The 21,786-nt window shown below is 44.4% G+C and overlaps 1 protein-coding gene across 6 annotated transcripts in view; it reads left to right on the top strand.

The window, feature by feature from the left end:
* The window catches only part of LOC113573753 (rho guanine nucleotide exchange factor 4-like), a 96,306-nt gene that overhangs the window by 33,448 nt on the left and 41,072 nt on the right, over nt 1-21,786 (top strand). For 5 of the 6 annotated variants that reach the window (XM_081696082.1, XM_035530641.2, XM_035530640.2 and 2 more), the window contains 4 exons: nt 10,374-14,265; nt 16,115-17,616; nt 18,946-19,200; nt 19,783-19,912. In XM_081696082.1, coding sequence (XP_081552208.1) covers nt 10,374-14,265; nt 16,115-17,616; nt 18,946-19,200; nt 19,783-19,912 — 5,779 coding nt within the window. Of the gene's footprint in view, nt 1-10,037; nt 10,206-10,373; nt 14,266-16,114; nt 17,617-18,945; nt 19,201-19,782; nt 19,913-21,786 lie in introns of those variants that run through there. The other variant, XM_027004260.3, reaches the window with a different exon arrangement.

The raw sequence follows: 21,786 nt of genomic DNA, 5'->3' as shown, positions 1-21,786 counted from the left end.
CACATTTTTTTCTTTTCACAGCAGTTCAGACAAATTTGCAAATAAGTCATAATGTAACTGATCAGTGTGAGTTGCCCACAGTCATTAACAAAACTTGGACTTTACTTTGGACATGAAAATGGATGCAGTGAGACTAAAGATGTAAGGAAGGGTTGCCAGTCACTTTAAATGAGACACACATTTTCCTGTGTGATGGGAAATACCCTGGGGTGATATGCATGGGCTTTTTTTCCTGATAAGAGCTTGCGCTGCTACATGCTGAACATAAAGATTTAAAAGTTTAAAGCAGACAGGACTGTCAAATGCAGGTGTTTAAAGGCCAAAGTGTTGCATTTGTTACTGTTATATTGTCTTGACAGATATCTTAAAACACGTAAATTAGTGTTAAATAAGTCTGACAGCCATGCTTTGAAGGAATGTAGCCACCCTAAGCCAGATCCTCCGTCACCAGCAAACAAGCCTGTGATGAATTACTTCTGGTCATATGACTTGGTGATTGTGGTTTTGGTTTCATGGCAAGAAATCTTATTCAGTTAAATGACAGATGAGGAAGGCAAGAGAGTACCAGGGCGGGCACTGTTTTATCTGCACCTTTCATAGCCAGACCCTTTCGCTGTCTCTCCTCCAGTGTTGCATGTGAAATCAAGGTTCTTGCCTGGTCCAGCAGTGTGAACTCACAAATACCACTAATTCTGTGCCTGGGGACACCTCTACAAAGGACTGGTGAGACGGGTACTTCGGGGAGGTGCCCCCTTTGCTGTCTGCTCAGATTCACTCACTTGGTGGGACTGCGTCAGCAGCGGCTTGCATCAAAGCATATCTCATGACTGAAGGAGACAGTGAGCTGTGTAGCCAGGCATGGAGTTCAGACAGGAGAAACTGGAGCGCGTTTTCACGGCCAACAGCGACTTCAGCACTGTTTGTTTTCAGCAACAAAAGAGAAACAGAAGTAAGGTGTGCTTATGAACAACAAAGACCAGGGCAATCTGCTTTCTACTGAAGGAATTCCTCTGCACTTCAGCAGATATCCAGAATGATCCTCAGTCACCATTATTTCAAAAGGACATGGTGAATCTTCTCAAGGCAGTTAATATATATTCTCTAGATGAATATGTTTTATACCCCAGGTAGTAAAATGATGTGTGCCTGTAAGTCCATGCAGTCAACCTCCATTATTTCCTATGAGTCTTGTATACAGAGTCATTGACATTTATGGAATTTAGTAGATGCTCTGGTATTCAAGATACTAGTAAATTTGAATAATGTTAGATATAGGAGTCAATGCTGGTACCTAGAAAGAAATACAAAATGAGCATAAGTGCAATAATTATCAATAAGGGATAGAAGGGTTCAGTTGTAGTGCAATATATTTCCAAAAGTACAGGATTAGTGCGTCAAAAATACTCCACAAATAAATGAGTTTTCAGTCTGCGTTTGAAGACAGAAAGAGAGAGTTGAAGTTTGTCCCACCATCTGGGAGACAGGTCAGAGAAGAGTCTTGATGCTTGGCTTCCATGAGACTTGAAGGAAGGTGTTTCTAGCTGAGCCATACTTCAGGTTCGAAGTACTTGAGGTATGGCTCAGGCTTTGATCATTGTCATTACATATGGAGGAGCTGGTCCATTCTTGGCTTTTTAAGTGAGCATAAGGGTTTTACATCTCAGGCGAGCAGCTACTGAAAGCTAGTGAAAGGAACACCGTAGTGGTGTAACATGGGTGAACTTCAGACGACAGGAGCAGGTGGAGTCAGTGTTGTGACATATACAGGCTGCGGCCTGACTAATCCTGAGTGATTAATTTTACTCTATGTAGAATTTATTAGAAAACCCACACAACACACAGACACACACAAACACACACACACGCACACACACACACATGCAGTGCACACACACACGTTGCACTGACTTTGTCTTTATTCACATTCACTTGAAGCTTTAAGCTGTACCAGTACCAGTACTGAGTAACAATCCAAGTTGCCTAGAAAAGAACATTTTTTGCTTAGTTTCATGAGCTGTCAGTCTGCCTGGAGCTACCTCACGTTTACAGCTACGGAGGAGGAGAGCGCAGAGCCAAGACCCATTATTAGATCTATTATTGGACCGGTTATTTGACCCATAATTACCCTGCTTTCTTGCCTGATGCACTGGACCCAGCGGAGGAGGTCATGCTCTCTGGTAGCTGAGACTTACTGGTTTAGAATCTGCCCTGAGCAAGAAGGTTCAACACCTTTGTGTCACAACAGGCTCCAGGGATGGTCTTAATACCCCACCCCCCACCCCCGCCCACCATCCCACACACACACACACACACACACACACACACACACACACACACACACACACACCCATATGGAATGTACAAAGCTCAGGTTTCTTCCTTCCCCTGTCAGCCCATAGAGATAGAGGGTGACCTCACTCTTGGAGATTCAGATCCAGACTCAGGGGTGTTACTGAAACGACATCCTCCATATCGTCAAATCCATCACTCTCCTCCAGGCAAATGCTGTTCTGACTACACTTTATGAAGAGGTGAAGAAAATAAAAAGATTTGTTTTGTGCATGCCTGTCTGTTGTATGTGTGTGATTTGAGCATGATTGTGTTTTGTGTGCATGTCTGTGTGTTGTGTTTCTGTTTCTGTATCTGTCTCTCAGTGTGCATTGTGTGTGTCTATGGGCAGTATACTTGGCTATAAATAATAGCAGGGATGCCATAGCTTTGTTAATAATTAATTAAGGGGCAGATGTCATGTATGCATGGATCTCTGTTTTATCCTCTTGTCAGAAATAAAGTACTGTACTCTCTCTCTTACACACACTTCTCTTAGACACAGTTTTCTTACACACATGCATCTTACAAACACTTGTCTTACACACATTTCCAAGAATTCTCTTATGCACACACCTCTCTTATGGTCACACCCACACCCAGACTCACAGTGCAATTCTTTTCTGATTGCCTTGCTCTGATTCAGCCATGTAAGCGCCGAGCTGCTTCTGCCTGGCATAAGACCAGAGTCACTCTTCCTCCGGAGATCCGACAGGATAGAAGGTGCTCAACTGTGCACTCTCTGTGGGACATACATGCACACACACACACACACATTCGCACACATGTGTGCATGCTCTGGTCCATCTGAATGAATTGTGGATATAAACACTTGTTGGAGCATGCTCACTGTGCACACTCTGAGCAGGGTGGCACAATAGGAGCCGTGTGTGTGTGTGTGTGTGTGTGTGTGTGTGTGTGTGTGTGTGTGTGTGTACATGCGCACAGTCTTCTCTCTCTCTTTCTCTGAATGAGCAGCTCCCACATACATTCCCTGTTAGCCAACCTGGAGGTGGAGCCCCTGAACAGTCTCATGAGTGTATAGCACTGTGTGTGTATGTGTGTGGGTGAGAGAGAGAGAGAGTGAGAGAGAGAGGGAGAGAGCGAGAGAGAGAGCGGCAGATTCTCCGAGTTGAGAAGCCACCTGCTTTCTACTTTTGCTGATGGAAAGGGCTCTGAAGAGAGCTGATCTGCTTCCCTGGATGACTGCAGGTATGAATGTTAGAGTGAGGAGTGCAGGCTCCCAGATACGTTTGGCTTGTGCATGTGTATTGTGTGGCCATGTGTGTGACTAGCATGTCTTTGCTGCTTTGGGGACATCTGTTCACTCGCTTCAGCTGCTCTGCTTCTGTAGTTTGGTTTTCTGAACCAGAAGGTGCTAATATATTATTAAGAGTACAATACAGGTTTGGCTTTTTGAAAATTGCTCGTTGTCTTAAGTTCTGGTACATAGTGCTATGTTGGGGCACTCTTCCTGTAACATTTCTGTTACAGTTTTGCTCTATATCAATGTGGATGATAGTAAAACACACACAGATCCTCAACTGTGGTCAGTGTTACATAGTTTTAGGTATTTTGATCTTGGCCACTACCACCATCATTAACTTGTGCGTTAAGGTGTTTTAACTCCATGTGTTTGCCGAATGGCCGAGCATTTAACCATCGTTAACTCACATTACAATGACAGTCTCCACCCACCCACTTCTGTAACAATACACACACCTGCACACCACAGCACAGCATGCATCGGTGCTCCTCACACAGAGCAGCACTCCCTGGTTCCACATGGAGGCTGCTCGCCACCCTTTAACCCTTATTATGTTTAGACACAGTCCAAACAGCAGATATAACCCAGCACACGGACAGATACGATAGCCTGGGCTGGCTTCGACTTAGATGCTGATGATGATACAGTGCCTTTGTACTTCAGTAGTGTGTGTGTGTGTGTGTGTGTGAGAGAGAGAGACAGAGAGAGAGAGACAGACAGACAGACAGACAGACAGACAGAAAGTGTGACTGAATGAAAGAGACCACATTCTAAAGTCAGTGGAAGCTCCAACCTGAGCAGATTATGTAGTCATACCTATTTAGAAATATTAGGCTGTCATACATATTTCACATAAAGTGAATTTCCTATCTTTCGCTCATGCTTTCTTGCTCTGTTTTTGTTTCTGTTTTTTCATCTCTTTGTTTTCTTTCTTTCCTGGTCACTGCGTGATGCAGGAAGATTGGCTCTTTCACATCAGCTCTTACCATATTGACACATTTTCAGTGGGACCGCCGTGAACAGCACCTTTCATCTGCTCGGCCTGTGATGAATGCTCTGTTAGCTGTTCACTTCCCTGTGAGGTTACGCAGTGTGCTGATTTTTAAATTGTAGTTTCACGCGCATCTTCACATCCAGAGTATTACGGGAACGCGAGCACTTACGAGAACGCAGCCTAACAGGATAGGTGCAGCTTCCTGTCAGCTAGTGTGACCAAAGGTGAAAGATTTCACACTAGCGTGGTGGAGCCAGTCAAGCCCCTCTTCAGCCCTCAGTCCTGTATTACTGGATGCACAGCCAATGGAAGCTTTCTGAGCAGCCATTTGTTTTTACTGATGATAAATAAATGTTAAACAAATAAGTTAAATAAATAAGTTACCTGGGTAAGGATTTTTTAGACATACTGTATATGAAGATCCTGATTCTATCCTTATACCAAGGTTCATGATAATATAGACAGGGAGAGGATGGTGGATGAATTGTATAAGGCACCAGATGGACTAGTCTGTCACTGTACATTCACACTGTGCATAGGTGTAATGACCACCTAATTAAGTGTGAAGATGTATTAGATAGATGTTGATGTTATGTGCGCAAAAAATTTTTTTATTATCTATAAAATGAACATTGAGTCATTATTATTGGCCCTCTACACAGTCGCAGGAATCCTCAAACTGCCAGATTTGGGGGGAGGGTACTTTCTTCTGGTCTCTGACGCTTCTGTTGGGGTATTATTTTACACAGACCAGCATCTTGACCTACCACGAGCAGATCATTTGAATAGCACAGGATTTTGCAGTTAGCTGGTAAACCCAGGTGTCTGGACTTCTCTGTTGTCCAATTGGCTAATCCTGGGTTTTGTCTATGGTTCTTTAAGTAATAGCCTCTCAGAGTCTGCTTAACAGGGTACTTTTTCTCATTTAAATTTTCTTTCCACATTGTGATGCACAACCTTTTGCCATTCATTGATGACCATAGATGGCTGCTGTTCTGTTTGGATTGCAGGCTTTGATCATGTAATCCACTCTCACAGGCTTGGGCCTATTTGCAGAGACCAATGGGTGTGGCCAATGGCCAATACACAACCAGTCTAAGGTCTTTTTATCTGTTAAGTGACTCAAGCTAGTTGCCTGCAGTTCTGTTCTTGTTTGTATGAGCACTGCCATTTGGTGGCGTCCAAAGGATGATTGGTTTCTCCTTTGAGTCTGGTCCTCCTGAGGGTTTCTCCTTATGCCCAGGTGGAATTTTTACTTGTCATTGTCATCTTTGGCTTGCTCATTGGAAGTCAAATTCATAAAACATATTACCAGGCCTACTGTGACATTAAAAGCAAATTGATCTGTGATAATATATTTCCTCTTTCATAAATGTAGATTTTACCATTTGCTTGAAATATAGTGACTCTACATTTTATCCACATTTGCTTGAAATATAGTGACTCTACATTTTATCCACATTTGCATATGACGTTAGCTATTCATAACAGAACACACAAAAATACCACTTGTAAATTACTCAGTAAGAAGCCAGTGTGGATTGGATGATCTTTTCTCTAACAATGTTTGGCCACACATGCAAGTCAAACATTGCAATTGCAATAGTAGGATCACATGAAGAGAAAGGTGACAAGCTTGAGCCTAATTCCATGAACTTTTGGCATGAGAAATGCAGAGCAAGAAACTGTAAGCAGCTATTGACTGATGAGAGATACAGTTTGCTGCTCTGCCATGATGTAGAAAATTACTAAAGTCATGCAGCTGAGGAAAGTTACAAATACATTACAATGGGCAGTTTTCAGCATACATTTACATTTTTGGTATTTAGCTTACACTTTTATCCAAAGCAGCTTACAGTTCTGACTGAACACAACTTGAGCAATTGAGAGTTAAGGGCCTTGCTCAGGGGCCCAATAGTGACAACCTGGCTGTGGTAGGGCTTAAACTGGTAACCTTCTGTCTATTAGTCAAGTACCTTAACCACTGAGCTTCCACTGCCCTGAGCATACCACTTATCTCATGACTGGGTTAGTCAGTCTTTTGTCTCACAGTGTGGATAATCAAAAATAAAAAATTACATGTAAATGAGACCATACATATTAAAATGCCTGGTCTCATTTACATGACATTTTTGATTGGCTTTCACATTGAGAGGGGATTAATTTACCACAGCAGTAAGTTGACACTTTAAATGCAGTTAAATTATTGCCACAGTGACTTTATGAATGTAAATGAAATGCTGTGTCACAAGATGTTTGACAATGCCATGACAAGATTTTGTGCACCTTAGTGTGTATACCATCACGTTTTATAAATCTGACTCAGTGTCTCTTAAAATTGATTTTAAAACAACAAAATTAACTTGAATTGGATTGAATGCCATCTGACTTAAGATGTTGGGAATGGAAGTTGCAGACCATCTCTCCAGAGGTGTTTTTTTTTTTCTGTCATGTCTGATTTAATTTTTTAGTCTTTTTATTATTCAAAATTTAATACATCATGTAACTGGCAAGCTCTTTATGTTTATTTGGATGTGTTAGAGCACTGCTTCTCAGTTCCACATTGGTTTCCCCAGACCCAGACATATTTTGCATGTGGCTTGTTCTCAATTCTCAAGTCCTTCATAAGATGAGTCAGGTGTGTTACAGCATCCCGGACTCAGGATCCCCTTCACAATCTGGGTTATAGTAGGTTTATATCAGGGTTATAACAGGTGAGATGTCATGGTACGGCCCCTCCTCCCAAATGTCTCCCTGTGGTGTGTGTGTGTGTTCATTCGTTCATCCGTATGGCCACGCGATCTCTGTGTTTCACACCTGCTCCTTGTTGTGTGTTGCTAGTGTGTGAGTATATAAGTCTTTTATTTAAATGTGAATATTGTTGGTGTTTGACCTCATGATTGTTGTGTTTTGTGTGTATCAGTAAACGTTGTTGTGCGTCACATGACTTGTCTGTGCATCCTGCCAGGCCTCCCCACGTTACATCAGACACTCAATTCTGCAGTTCTTTGGATCTGGATACTCCTCTGTGATAACTATATCAGACTTCAGTGGGTTTGCTCAGTGCCTCGTAATAAACCAGGACTTAATCTTTGCTTTGATAGCAATCTCTCCACTCGAGTCCTGCTGGAACAGCATGTGTGCTGTGACTTCAGTTTAACAGCATGTGGGAGTGCACCAGAGATGCACCGTCAAGGCAGACAGCAAGCCCACAGATGCCTTCTCACCTACTTAGATTCCTCAGCAGCCTTGTAGTTTTTTGCCACTTACCTCCTCCTGCTTATGTTTTTGGATGCTGAGAGGAAACCAAGCAGTTCTGGGAGATCAATCATAGACAGACATGGAGGCAGACATAGAGGCAGATGTGGAGGTAGACTTGGGGGTAGACAGCAGCTGGACAGAGTGATGGGATGTGGATAGACCCACCACACAGCACCTTGTGCTCCCTCCAATGCTTTTGTACTAAATGCATGTGCTAGCTCATCTCTTGTGTCTTCCAGAGGACATGTGGGTTTTGTAAGACATAACACAGCATTATAAATAACCTACAGCAAAAAATTAAGTTTCGCCGACTTGCTGACATTGACTGACAACTCTGAACAACTGCTTGGGGCCCAGTCATGTCTCCGCTTGCCTAATAATCACCTCTCAAAGGGAGCATACCTAGCAGGTAATGTACTGCTAATGTACTGGTTATGATGCCTGCGTAAGCATTCTGTGATCTTTGTAATCTTTCTAATGAATTTTGTGCTAAGATCATATTGTAGTATTCAGAAGGTACTGCTCTTAACCTATAACTAACTCTCTCTCTCTCCCTCTCTCTCTCTCTCTCTTTCTCTCTCTCTCTCTCTCTCTCTCTCTCTCTCTGTCAATGAAGCTCAGTTCAATATAATGTGCTTTATTGGCATGAGAAATAATGATGCTGTGTTAAACTTATTTAGTTGATGTGGAATGTGTTGCTACATTCTAGCCTCTACACCTCTGTTGCTTTTAGATTCACCTGCTGTCTCCTTCTGTGGTGTAGCTTGGCAAAGCTAAACTCAGTACTCTAAGACTATTGCTGCTTGTGGATTGTGAAGAGGGTGCAGAATGTTTGCCATGCAAATAAATGTACTGATCCATAAATGGTATAACAGTGACCACAGTCACCAGCTTGTTGGTGCAAGCTCTGACAGCACACAGCACCTGTTCCAGTTCACATAGGCCTACTTTACAAAGGCTCAGCATGATGAGCAAACGTAATACTTACATGTACATACTTCTCCAGGGAGACACAAACACCTACAGTGCTCCACAAACATACAAACTCACACATTTACTTTTTTATTTAAGTGTGCAATTTAAAATACATGTTTAAAAGATGCAAATCTTATCAATTCTTATTATGCATGAATTTTCCAGTTAGGCATAAAAATATCACCATGTCAGTATCACTTATGCACAGCACAGTAGAAAATCTTTACAATTAAAATAAAGCACTTTTTCCTCTGTTTTTCATGCTGATAGATTCCAATCAATGCAGATATGGAACAATATTTTGCAAGATGTTTCACTTTTACCTTTGGGAAACTGTAAGCTCCTTATGATTAATCTGAGCACATGACCAAAACTCCCAAATATACACACAACCATTGGGAACATTTATAGCTAAAATTACTGATCGACTGCAAGGAACTGCACAGTGAGCAAACAACAAACATACTATACTTCACCAATGAGTACTATACACACACATAGCAAATTCTTCAGTGTAGAATTATCACTTGGAGGGCCTATCTTTGTCCAGACGGATTTAAACTGCAATTGTGGTTTTCAATGTGTGTGCATGTGTGTGCGTGTGTATGCCCTTGTGCAGATTTTCTGTCACAAATAGCATAAATTATTTGTCTTTGGTTAATAGGTCTTGTTTTAAATTCAGATTCTAATATGTTATGTCTAACATATTGACATATGTAATATGACTAATATAAAGGTCAGCTTTAGCACACAGCACGTTTTGTGGTAGAAAAGTGTGTGTGAGCGCTTCCTGGTTGACAGGCTCTCTCTCACGTTCTCTTACTGTCCCCCCTCTCACACTCTCTTACTTTCTGTCTTTCTCTCATTCACTCTTACCATCCCTCTCTTCCTTTCACTCTCTCTTACTATTGATCTCTCACTCTAACTTACTGTTGCCTTCTCACTAACTCAATCTGTCCCTTTGTGTCACTCTCTCATTCTCTCGTAGCAGAGGCTAATAGAAAATAATAGTAAACTCCTTCATTCTTCACCACATATGCATATGTCAGTAATGTTTGAATAATATCAAAAGTTGCGTAATTTAATAAACATCCAGAAAAAAACTGCTAAACCTGAAAAAACGTCTCCCTGAAAACTGACTGGACGTGGTCCGAATATTTTAATTTGCATGCTTGATTGATATCTCTTGGTCAGCATTCCCAACCTGCTATGACGCTCAAAGAGAGCTACATACTGCAACGCCAGCAGGAAAAATAGGGATTGTTCAACCCTGCACGTTTCAATCTTCTGATTTTGAGAATTATCATGTTTGTTAGGTTGGCTTTCCATTGTTTGTTGGCATCACTGCCTAGGTTGCTCAAACCTGAAGACATCAGTCAAGTAAGAATGTGTGAAGCATGAATCATGATAGTTTTGATTTTACTGGGATACTGTGTATCCACAAGACCAACATTAACACAATTAGAATGCAATTACGGATTTAGGTTCCCTTTAAAATGAAACTGAAATCTCATTGTTTTTAATTTGTTTGGTTTTTTTTCCTTACAGGTCCAAGAAGCTCTTGAGGAGGCTCCAAACAACAGCAGTGGGCCAGTCGATTGTGATTTGGGATCAGACTTGCGAGAATGGAAGGAGTCAGATGGTTCAGATTCACGCTTTGACTCGCGACGTGACTCGCACTCTGACTCACAACGTGACTCATTCTGTGACACGTGGAACGGCGATCTGGTGTCAGAGCTGAGCCCCAACGACGAGGGCAGCTCCTCAGTCCTGTTGGGGGCGGAGCACCTTTGCACAGGACAGCATGTGGTGAAGTGCCTGGAAGCAGTGGAGTGTAAACCGCGAGTAGTGAAGAGCACGTACTGCAGAGAGTGCGTGCAAGAAACACAACACAGCAGCACACTTAACACAGTGTGCAAGGAACTGAACACACAGCACAGAAAAGCTCACAGCGCAGACACAGACAGATGGCATTCACACCAAATACATACACACGGCACACATAGTGATAAACTGTTTACTGAACACGCCATCACACGCAACACAGAGGAACTTAAAACGCCTGACACAAACACCCACAGCACCAGTTACACAGGAAATACGCCCATTGCAGGAAAAAAGTGCACAGAAGCATGCAGTGAAGCGATCTCAGAAAACAAGGGCCGAACACATCCACGCCTCCCTGTGTCTCCCAGCGAAGCAGATTTCCCAAATGAAAACTGCACAAGATTGCCTAACAAAGACAATACAAACACACACAACACTGAAGAGGAAGACAAAGCCTATACCTGCACATACAGAGAAGAGGAGGGGTGGGAAGGCAACAGTGAGAGACTCAGTGAGAGAGACAGCTCTGAAGCCACAACACAAGCATGTCACAGTGTCAGCATTTGTCATTCTGAAATAAATAGCCCAGACACACATAGTACAGAAATACACACGTATATTAACAGTAACACAAATATACACTGTGAAGACTTACACATTGAGAAAAATTACATATCAGGAGTACACACATCATGTAACACAGAGGTGATAACCCAAGAAGATACCAGTTTACAAAACACAGTCACACAGTTTTCACCATGTAGATATACACAACACAGCCAAAACACAGAGTCACAGGTGGACATCCCATTCACACAACGTATAGGAACGTTTGGCATCACAGTCACAGACACAGGTAATGCAAAAAACACAACACACTGCCAGCAAAGCCATACTCTTAACTCATGTGTAGAATGTGACACTCTTACACTAAGGTCACTACCCTGCCAGCTGCGGAGGTCAGATACACACTACACAAGCACAGTCAGGGCAGTCCACACACACCCACAAAGCACAGCCGAGGCAGATGAGCACAGCTCCCACAGCAGCACACATGAAGAGCAACACAGCCAGTGTGGTATAGACCAGCACAGCTTGCAACACTCAGGGTCATGTGACCTCTGCAAGTGTGCCACAGCCAAAGCACACCAATTAGAGGTGAGCAAAGCATTCTCTAGCATTTCAGCAGGAGAGAGGATACACAAGAGTGGGACAGACAGAGGACACACCACACTATCCCATACCAGGGAGAGGGGAAGGTGCCCAAACTCAACAAATCTCCTTCAAGAACCTCCAGGCGTATACGTGACAGACCAAGGCATAACAGGAGATAGCTCTGAGAGGCCGGAAGACGCAGAAAACCCCACAGCACTTGCCTTCAATGGACATGACGCCCAGACACACATTCACAGTGGTTGTAACAGTGGTGCTAGTCTTCATGACACAGGATGTGTATCAGGTGTGCAGTGTCACGTTAAGCCTCCTGTTTGTGTGTTCACAGAAGTAGCAGATCAGATCGTGAACTCTCCAGGGGCACCAGAGGAGGCGGTACTCCCCCCTGCATTAGCTCCCTACCTGTTGTTTGTTCCTGCAGAAGGGACACGGGCTGAACAGAGAGGCTCTTTTGCATTGCACACTGGAACAGATTCTGATTGCTTTAAAGAGCGACAACAAAAGCTGAAACAACAGACCCAGCAGTGGCAGACAGAGCACGAGTTCCTGCTCTGCTCCAAGATCTGTGAGGATGGTATCAGAAACTGTGAAGATGTTAGCAGAAGCTGTGAGGATGGTATCTTTCTGCCCAGTTCCCAACTTTCAGACCTGCAGGTCCAGGTGAAAAACAAGTGTAAGACATCTTTCAACAAGGGATGTGAACAGCGCACACCAGGGCACGGCAGAGTGAGGGGACGCTTGTTTGAGGGGAGGAGGTGCAGAAAAGAGGAGGTTAGTGAGGAAAATCCCTCTCCCTGTAACCTTTCACTGGGGCCCACTTCAGAGGCCAGAGCTGTGGAGTACCTGACGAACCACGACGTCCTCAAATCCCACAACCCAGAGCTCCAGCTGTCCTCCAGTCTTACCCCAGACAGGGACAAGTCACGTCACTCTCTGCCTGTAGAGGAGGAGGAGGAGCCAGACAGGAGCCAGGAGCCAGTGTGGTTGGAGCAAGAGGAGATCAGTGTTTATCTTAAACAGGGACAGAATGTACAGGGAGCGCTGTGTCCGCTGCAGTCAACCATACACATAGCAGGCCTGTCTGACCGGCCCAGTTTAACAGGCATTAGCACTGAGGAATGTGTCTTGTCAAAGCCATATGGACATATTTCTGTTGAAACGCATGATTCCATATCTACTGAATGTCAACCCCCACACATACAGCCTACTGTCGGTGCAGAGAAACAGACGCCAATTATTGATTTGGAACACAAGACAGACGTCAGTCTTCCTCACACAGATGTCACGGTGACCCTGCATCCGGGAGCTAGTACAGTTAAAATTACTGTAGACCCCCACAATCACTTGCTTGAGCAGGACAAACTGCAGTCAGATCAGCTTCGGTCTTGTCAACGCCTCCTGGCTTCTAGCACTCCATACTCAGAGGACACAACACACACCACAAATGCAGTGTGTGTAGAGAGGTTTGTCTCCTCAGACTGTGAACAGTGGCTGGGGCCTTTTTCTGATGGTGCAGAGAGTGATTCGGAGAACAGTGACCAGACAGACTCCTTTTCTCAAGGCAAGTCCAATCACCAAACCTCTGACAGACACCAGGGGTCATTTCTACAAGAATTCCCATGTCTGCCATGTCCCCTCGGCTACAAGCCTCAATGGAGTAGTGAGGACTCTGCCGTGTCTGAGCTGGGGGAAGACTTTGAGAGCATTCACTGTGATTTCTACCTGCTACAGGTTGCGAACGAGGAGACGCATCAACAGAAAGGGTGCCTTGATGCCCGCATGTGTTTACATTCTGAAACCAGTGAGAAGAATACTGTCAAAGACTTGTGTGATGTTCAAAAGAGCCATGTAGACCCGAAACCTTGCGCTGACACACATCTCCTGCAATTTTCACACATCAGAGTCGAATGCTTTAAACAATCCACACATTGCAAAGACAACCAACACACACATATACACCCATCCCTCTGTGGTATCTGTCTACAAGAGGCTTCCATAGACTCTTCCTCTTCCCAGCCAAGCCAGCCACTTTGCAAGGTGCTTGAACCAGCAACAGTTCATCTGGGTGCGAGGGGTCTGCTCCAGCAGGACAAGGTAGATGATATCTATCACCCTTCCCAGGCATCCTCTGACTTGGTGAATAGCCAGAACAGCATTCCCACGCAGAGTCCAACCCGACATTCCCATACAGAAGGAGACCCTGTCCTGCTCTACTCCCAAAGCCTGGAGCCTATTCCAGAGACAGAGCGCTGCTCAGACAAGAATCCTCTCCCCAAACATCCCGTGGATGAGATCTCTCTAGGGCAGGAGGAAATGAAAGAAGTCCAGACCAGAAGTAGACATATGAAACCTGCTGAGACAGAGCAGGACATCCTCAGGATTTCCTCAGATACACTGATATTGTCTAGACAAAATCCACCTGTCTTTCAGAGCTGTGCAGGTAACTCTCTTATAAAACCCTTATGAACAAAAAGGACTTGCTAAAAAATCTGGTTTTTCAAATGTTTATAGTGGAAATATATTATTTCATATTATTTCCTAGTAACTTTTATTTGGGTTGTGATTTAAATAATTTTAATTAATTATCTGATATTTTGGCCATGTTTGAAATGTACTTCTGATTTATTATCCAGGTAAGCAAAATATCTCACATAGACACATACCCTCCCAACTGCAATAAAACTAAATTGGACTAATTAAAGTATGAATAATATGAGGTGATTTGCCATTGATTTATAACTTGAAACATATAACTTGAAATTTATATCATATACATTGCCTGGCCAAAAAAAAAAGGTCACACACTCTAATAATGTGTTGGAATGCGTTTAGCTTTGATTACGGCATGCATTCGCTGTGGCATCAGTTCCACAGGCTTCTGCAATGTCACAACATTTATTTCTGTCCAGAGTTGCATTACTTTTTCCCCAAGATCTTGTATTGATGATGGGAGATTTGGACCACTGTGCAAAGTCTTCTCCAGCACATCCCAAAGATTCTCAGTGGGGTTCAGGTCTGGACTCTGTGGTGGCCAATCCATGTGTGAAAATGATGTCTCATGCTCCCTGAACCACTCTTTCACAATTTAAGCCTGATGAATCCTGGCATCTTGTCATCTTGTAATATGCCCATGCCATCAGGGAAGAAAAAATCCATTGATGGAATAACCTGGTCGTTCAGTATATTCAGGTAGTCAGCTGACCTCATTCTTTAGGCACATAACGTTGCTGAACCTAGACCTGACCAAATGCAGCAATCCCAGATCATAGCATGCCCCCACAGGCTTGTACGGTAGGCACGAGGAATGATGGGTGCATCACTTCAGTCGCCTCTCTTCTTACCGTGATGTGCTCATCACTCTGGAACAGGGTAAATCTGGACTCATCAGACCACATGACCTTCTTCCATTGCTCCAGAGTCCAATCTTTATGCTCCCTAGCAAATTGAAGCTGTTTTTGCCACTTAGCCTCACTGACAAGTGCTTTTCTTAAGGGTACACAATTGTTTAGTCCCAATCCCTAGAGTTCCCTTCGCATTGTGCATATGGAAATGCTCTTACTTTCACTATTAAACATATCCCTCAGTTCTGCTGTTGTTTTTCTACAATCTGATATCACCACACATTTAACTGATCGCCGATCACGATCATTCAAGATTTTTTCAGACCACATTCCTTCCTCGAAGATGATGTTTCCCCACTGTCATTCCACTTTTTAATAATGCATTGTACAGTTCTTAACCTAATTTTAGTAGTTTCAGCAATATCCTTAGATGGTTTCTCTGCTTGATGCATGCCAATAATTTGACCCTTCTGAAACAGATCAACATCTTTTCCATGACCACAGGATGTGTCTTTCAACATCGTTGTTTAACAAATGAGACGCCACTCACAGCATCAGTTAGGATTAACTTGTTGCCTGCTAAAACATAATCACCCATGCAGTAATTATCCAATGGGAGGCTCTTACGTATTTGCTTAGTTAAATCCAGGTGATAACCTTTTTTTTGGCCAGGCAGTGTATATCAAGTTATTATTTATACCTTGAAACATATATCCATAAATCAGGTCTTATTCTCTACAGCACACATCACTTTCTAGAGATATTAATTGTATTAATTTTGGGTTAATCATACATGCTCATTTAAAAATAGTATGCTCAAAGTACCAATAATGCAAAAAAGATGCCTTTGTTCTTTGATTTGGTTTTGAAGTTTTTGCACTTCAGACAGTAGTATGGTATATTAGACCACATATTTCCAGTGCATTGACTACTTTTTGTTTCCATCAGGAGAGTTGGACGGGCAGCCCTGCCCTGCATCCACAGGGCCAAACAGGGCGGTGGTCCTGCTGTCTGACCAATCCATCCCGACTGAGGGGTCAGCGACAGCACATTTGGAGCTGGATGCAAGCAGCATCACCAGTGAGGACCCAGTGGGGCAGCCCACGTCTTCCTCCACCAGTGTCAGACCCCACAAAGCCAAGGCCAAGACCTCCAAGTTCTCCGTCTTTAGAAAGATGCCCTCCTTCAGGCGAGGAAAGAGTCTGGGAGCAGATGGGAGGGGCAGTAAAAGTGAGAAGTTGCCCATGGATTCGCCCGACAGAGGGCTGGACCTACTTTTATACAGACGTCACCTGAGCCAGGCTCCAGAACTGGGGCCGGGTACAGAGACTCCAGCAGATGACTCAGATGATGATGACATTTTCTACAGAAGCGATGCCCTGAAAAATCCGGTTCACCAGGTTATGTGTGGCAGCCGGGTCGACATGGAAGAGGAAGTGGAGGGGGATATCTGTGCTACCTCTGAGACAAGCATATGTCAAGAGGGCTGTGTCCAGGGTTTGGGGGAGGCAGAAGTGGCAGATCTCAAGCAGAGCTCAGGTAGTGGAGGCTCAGGTTACCGCAGGAGCAAAAGCTCCGAAGGCCTGAGTCTCCGGCTACGGTTTGCCCAGGCGCACAAGTCTCTGTCAGGCCTGTTCGAGTCGCGTTCCATGGACAGGGATAGCGAGGAGCCAGAGACTCAGCCAGGCCTGGCGGAGGTGCGTGCCAAACCGTCCTGGAGGAAGCAGAAGCGTGCGAAGGAGGCGGAGCTCCTGAGGCGCACACAGTCTGAGCCGGAGAGAGAAAGAGGTGGAGCTAAAGCCACGCGAGTCATCCACAGTGACTATGCATCCCGTACAGCACAGGAAAGGCTGTGCCTGGAGGGGGTGCTGACCTTGCCCCAGACACAGTGCTGCACTGATCCACTTAGCAAGCGCAGTGTGGGCAGTTCTCCACAGGGCTGCAAGTCAGAGGGGCGCAGGAGGAAATGCCCCCCAAACGGCTTCTCAGTCGCCCTGTCCGACACCGGTCGACTATCGTCTGATGACTCCTCTGAAGCTCTGCCCCCTGGTGACTCCAGTCCCCTCTCACCTATGAGACCATTATCCCTCACTGCGCTGACAAATCAGATCCCTCCTACCTCCTCCAAATCACCATCAGGCACTAGTGAGAGTGCAAGCACAGAGTCTCCAATGAGACCCATGAGTCCCAAACCCAGCAGTCCGAGGTCAGCAGGGGCAAGGCGGAGCTTCCGTTACCCCTCCTCTCGGGCAAATGCACTCTCTTTGATCCTTCTGGGACCAGGGGTGAGTGTCACAGATCCTCCTGAGAGACCCAGGACCCTCAAACCCAAAGTGGGGCGACAGGGCTCACTCAGCCCCCTGGGGTTCGGTTACCCCCCGGAGGACATCAATGAAGACAGCTGGTCCCAGGCCAGCCTGGTTACCTCTGTGACTGTCAGTGAGTCTGAGGTGAGCTGAGGGTGCAGTCAGAGCTTATTCTCTGTTTTATTAATGTATTCTGATTGCTGGTCTTTTCATGTACTCCAGTGAAGGTGAGTTCAGCTGTTACCTACAAAGGAATCATAGTACTGCACATTAGGGGAACTTACAGGTGTATCTTACAAGACACCAAATCCTGTACAATCAGCTGTGACTTAATATGCACCCATTTTGGCATCATCGTCGTTTAGCAAGTAGCATGTTGTTTTGCTACTCCATTGATATTTTTCATGAATTACCTCTCTTCCATTAATCGCCTGTATCTCACCAAAAGTATACATCATATCAAGTATGGTGTCCTTTCACATCTACACAGCAACTTTTTCTTTTTCTCTCTTGCTATCCTCTAAATATGACAACCTGGCTTACCAAATATGGCCCTGACAGGCACCTGCAGTGCACAGTTAATGATGTCCCTGCAGCAACATGCCTGATTTAATCCATTATTGAGCCCCTCGTGAGTTGGCTCAGGTTACAGTAGAAGTAGTGGTAAACTGGAAGATCAAGGCCCTTCTTAAGAAGCATGGCTTTGTACCTCTATCAGTCATGTGGTAGCACATTATACTGCAGCAACAGCTCCATCTAGTGGTGCTTCTGTCTCGTCAAAAAGAGGACAAGGTCTTAAGTTTTACTTAAGCCTGGATAAATCTTATTAGTCTGTTTATTGATAATCAGTATTAGTGTGCCTGCTCCACTGGAAGTGATTATGTAAAATTAAGAATTCACTGGGGCCAAATTACCCAAAGTGTGCCAGCATGGTTATACACCTTAGAGACATCCACTTTAAATAATGTTTGTAAAAATCAAGACAGTAGTTAGAATTTCAGTCCTTGGAATCTCACGCATTGCTGTTTCTTTTTTTTCTTTCGTTAATACACCTCCTCAAGTGAATATCAGTTCACAGTTAAAGATCGAGGCTTTCTTCCTAGAGCAGATGTGCGATTACTCTGTCAAGTCCTGGGAAAGCTCCACCCAGGCCGTGTTTTGGTTTTGTTTTAGTTCCAAGCAGATTGCTGAACTAGGACAAACCAAATGTGCCCTGGCTGAGAGCCCCATAGGACTGGCAGGAGGCCCCCGGAGACAGGCTGAAGGAGCCTGGAGTGAGAAGCATCAGGTTAAAACAGGGAAGAAACAACGCTTGTGTGCTGCATTAGGTGGGCGTGTGTCTCAGGGTCCTGCTGTGGACCTGGGCCCTCGTGCCATGCTGTTTGCTGACCTCATTTTTCTGAGACAGGTGTTGGCCTTTTAATCAGACTTGGTCAGATTTGTGTGAAAGGCTGTGATGTTTGTGTGCGACAGCCCAGAACCGCAGTGAACACCTCCTCCCCTGGCTCCACCCATCGCTCCACTGAGCCCGCCGCCCTGCTTTGCCCCAGCCTCATGCCCGCGTTCACCACCAGCGTGCCCAGACGGGACGTCCGACGCGGCAGCCAGTTGCCACGGAGGCGCTGTTGCTCGGACGATCTGTGGGTGGAGGAGGAGAAGGGGCGGAAAAGGAAGCCGGCAGTGGTGGCGTCCAAGCTGTGCCTGCACCCAACGGAGCAGCCTGAGGAAGTAAGATCCCCTGTTGCTGCTGTGCTAAGGCCTGATGCTTCAGAGCCTCTTCTCACCTCCTGCCTTCGCTTCCTCCCTCTTCCTTGCTGTCTCAGTCTCTGGTCTTGTAGTCTTGCCTTATCTGGATCAGGACATTGTATATTAGAGGACGGTTGGGCATTGCATGTCATTTCAGACATACATGCAGAGTGGAGATTCTGAGTCCAGTCCTTAGACTCCTGATTCCAGGAGAGACCCTAACTGGGGTGTGTGTTCTCATCCAGCTCCCAGTGTTTGAACTCCTGCAATAAAAGAACAACAGGCTGGGATGCCCGGAAGGGAGTTTCCATAAATTAGACTTAGAATTTCTGCATAAGAGAGTTGTAAATGCAGAAAGTTGTAAGTGCAGCCTTTGCGTGTGTGTGCATATGTGGATGTGTGTGTTTGTAACATTATGAATAATGATAACAATGAGTTAGATTTACAAAGTGCCTTTCACATACCCAATGGTCACTGTACAAGGCAAAATATGTATGCATGCAAAGGTGTTGTGTTGCAGGTGTTGTATGTGAAATGTGTGTGATCATTGAAATGTCTGTGCAGGTGAGAGTGCGGCTGTCTCACTACACTGTGCAGGTGTTTCCTGGGTCACTGCTCAAAGCTCTCAGCTTCTCCCACAGCACCCCCATTGGCCTGGACTGTCCTGGCTGGAGACAATGTATGCCCCACCCCTGTGAGTAATGACGATGTGTGTGTGTCTGTCTATGCAGTTCTCCATCACCTTGGGGTATCACCTAGCCAGGCTCCTTGTATATCACTCTCAGACTGCAGATGTGTGGGTGTGTGTGTTTGTGCAGGGGTTTGGGGGGGGTAAATTGGGTCAACACAATTTACAAAAATCTCATTATTCCTTAATTACATTTTATTCCTGTATTCAATTTCCCTGTTCATTTGGTACTGGGGAGTGGACAATAAATGATTTAGGCGTATTAAGCAGGATAACTTGTAGACACTCAAATAGAGATACACATGCACGCGCACACACACACACACACACACACACACACACACACACACACACACACTTGCCAAAGTGTGCTTTATTACCCAGTCTGTTTCTTGAGCACTTCCACAGTTGAGTCACCACACAGATAGCTGGGTAGAGGGAATGTGTAGTTCCTCTGGCAGCTGTCGCCTCTGTAATTCAATCAGGCTGAGGTTATTGTATTAGGAGAGTTGAATGTTGGAGACTGTCTTCCTCTCACTCAGTTCCTTTAAGACACTGAACCTGATGTCTGCTTATGGGATGCTTCCGGCCACACCGCATTTCATCTCCAGGTTAATTATCATTCAACCTTGCCCTGTGTGGTCAGTGTCACAGACTCAGGTGGAGCTGCAGTAATGAGATATCTGGCCTTAGTTCATCTTGCCTTTGTGTGTGTGTGTGTGTCTGTGTGTGTGTGTGTGTGTGTGTGTGTGTAGAGAAAGTTCCTTTTAAAATGTATTTAACTACAGATTACAGAATACAGAATACATTTCATGTAATTGGAAACACATTCCATTAGAATAACATGAATAAAATTTTAAAAACTTTGGATTACTTTGGATTACTGTTACTCATTTCGATTACATTTCATTCACATGTACCAGCATTTAACAGCATGAATTTTGTATTCTGTAATCTATAGTAAAATACATTTTAAAAGTAACTTCCCCAACACAGATAATCAGTTAAACACATCCGAAAGTAACAGTTTTGTTTATTTTGCTTAGTTTCCAGTTTTCTTTAAGCAGCATTAGCTGCTGACACATCCATCATTCTACACTGTGTGCACACTTATTAGGCCATATTTTGACCATAGGCAAAGTATTAGGCCAAGTATTTTGACCATACCATAATTTTTATGTATATTTTCCAACTCCAAGCTGTATAAACCTGAATGCTTATTGGATTTAGGAATATCAGTGGATGTGTATCTGTGTAAGGAGGGAGGTTGTGGCCTGAGATCAACACCCTATATCAAGGTGTGTATAATTATTGGGCAGCTTCTTTTCCTCAGGCAAAATGGGGCAAAAAAGAGATTTAACCGACTCTGAAAAGTCAAAAATTGTACAAAGTCTTTCAGGGAGATGCACTCTTAAGCACTCTTAAAATTCGCAATAGTCAACAGGGTTGCAAGAAACTTGAAAAAAACAATGAAAATTTCCTGCCAAATATTTAAGAAGAAGCCAACGTCAAGCGACCAGGAACCCATAATCCTCCAGAGCTTTTATACTCCAGAACTGCAACCTACCTGGAGTGCCCAAAAACACAAGGTGTTCAGTACTCAGACATGGTAAGGTAGGCTGAAACCCGACCACCACTGAACAAGATACATCAAGACTTGACCAAGAAATATCTGAAGCCAGATTTTTCAAAGGTTTTATGGACTGATGAAATGAGAGTGACTCTTGACAGACCAGATGGATGGGCCCATGGCTGGATCAGTAATGGGCACAGAGCTCCACTTCGACTCAGACAGCAGCACGGTGGAGGTGGGGTACTGCTATGGGCTGGTATTATTGAAGATGAGCTAGTTGGACCTTTTCACATTGAAGGTGGACTCA

Source organism: Electrophorus electricus, chromosome 14 (assembly GCF_041902795.1).
Source record: "Electrophorus electricus isolate QZ-2024a chromosome 14, ASM4190279v1, whole genome shotgun sequence".
NCBI classification, from domain to species: domain Eukaryota; kingdom Metazoa; phylum Chordata; class Actinopteri; order Gymnotiformes; family Gymnotidae; genus Electrophorus; species Electrophorus electricus.
Note: the sequence above shows the minus strand (reverse complement) of the source record. Positions and strands in the feature narration are given on the sequence as shown.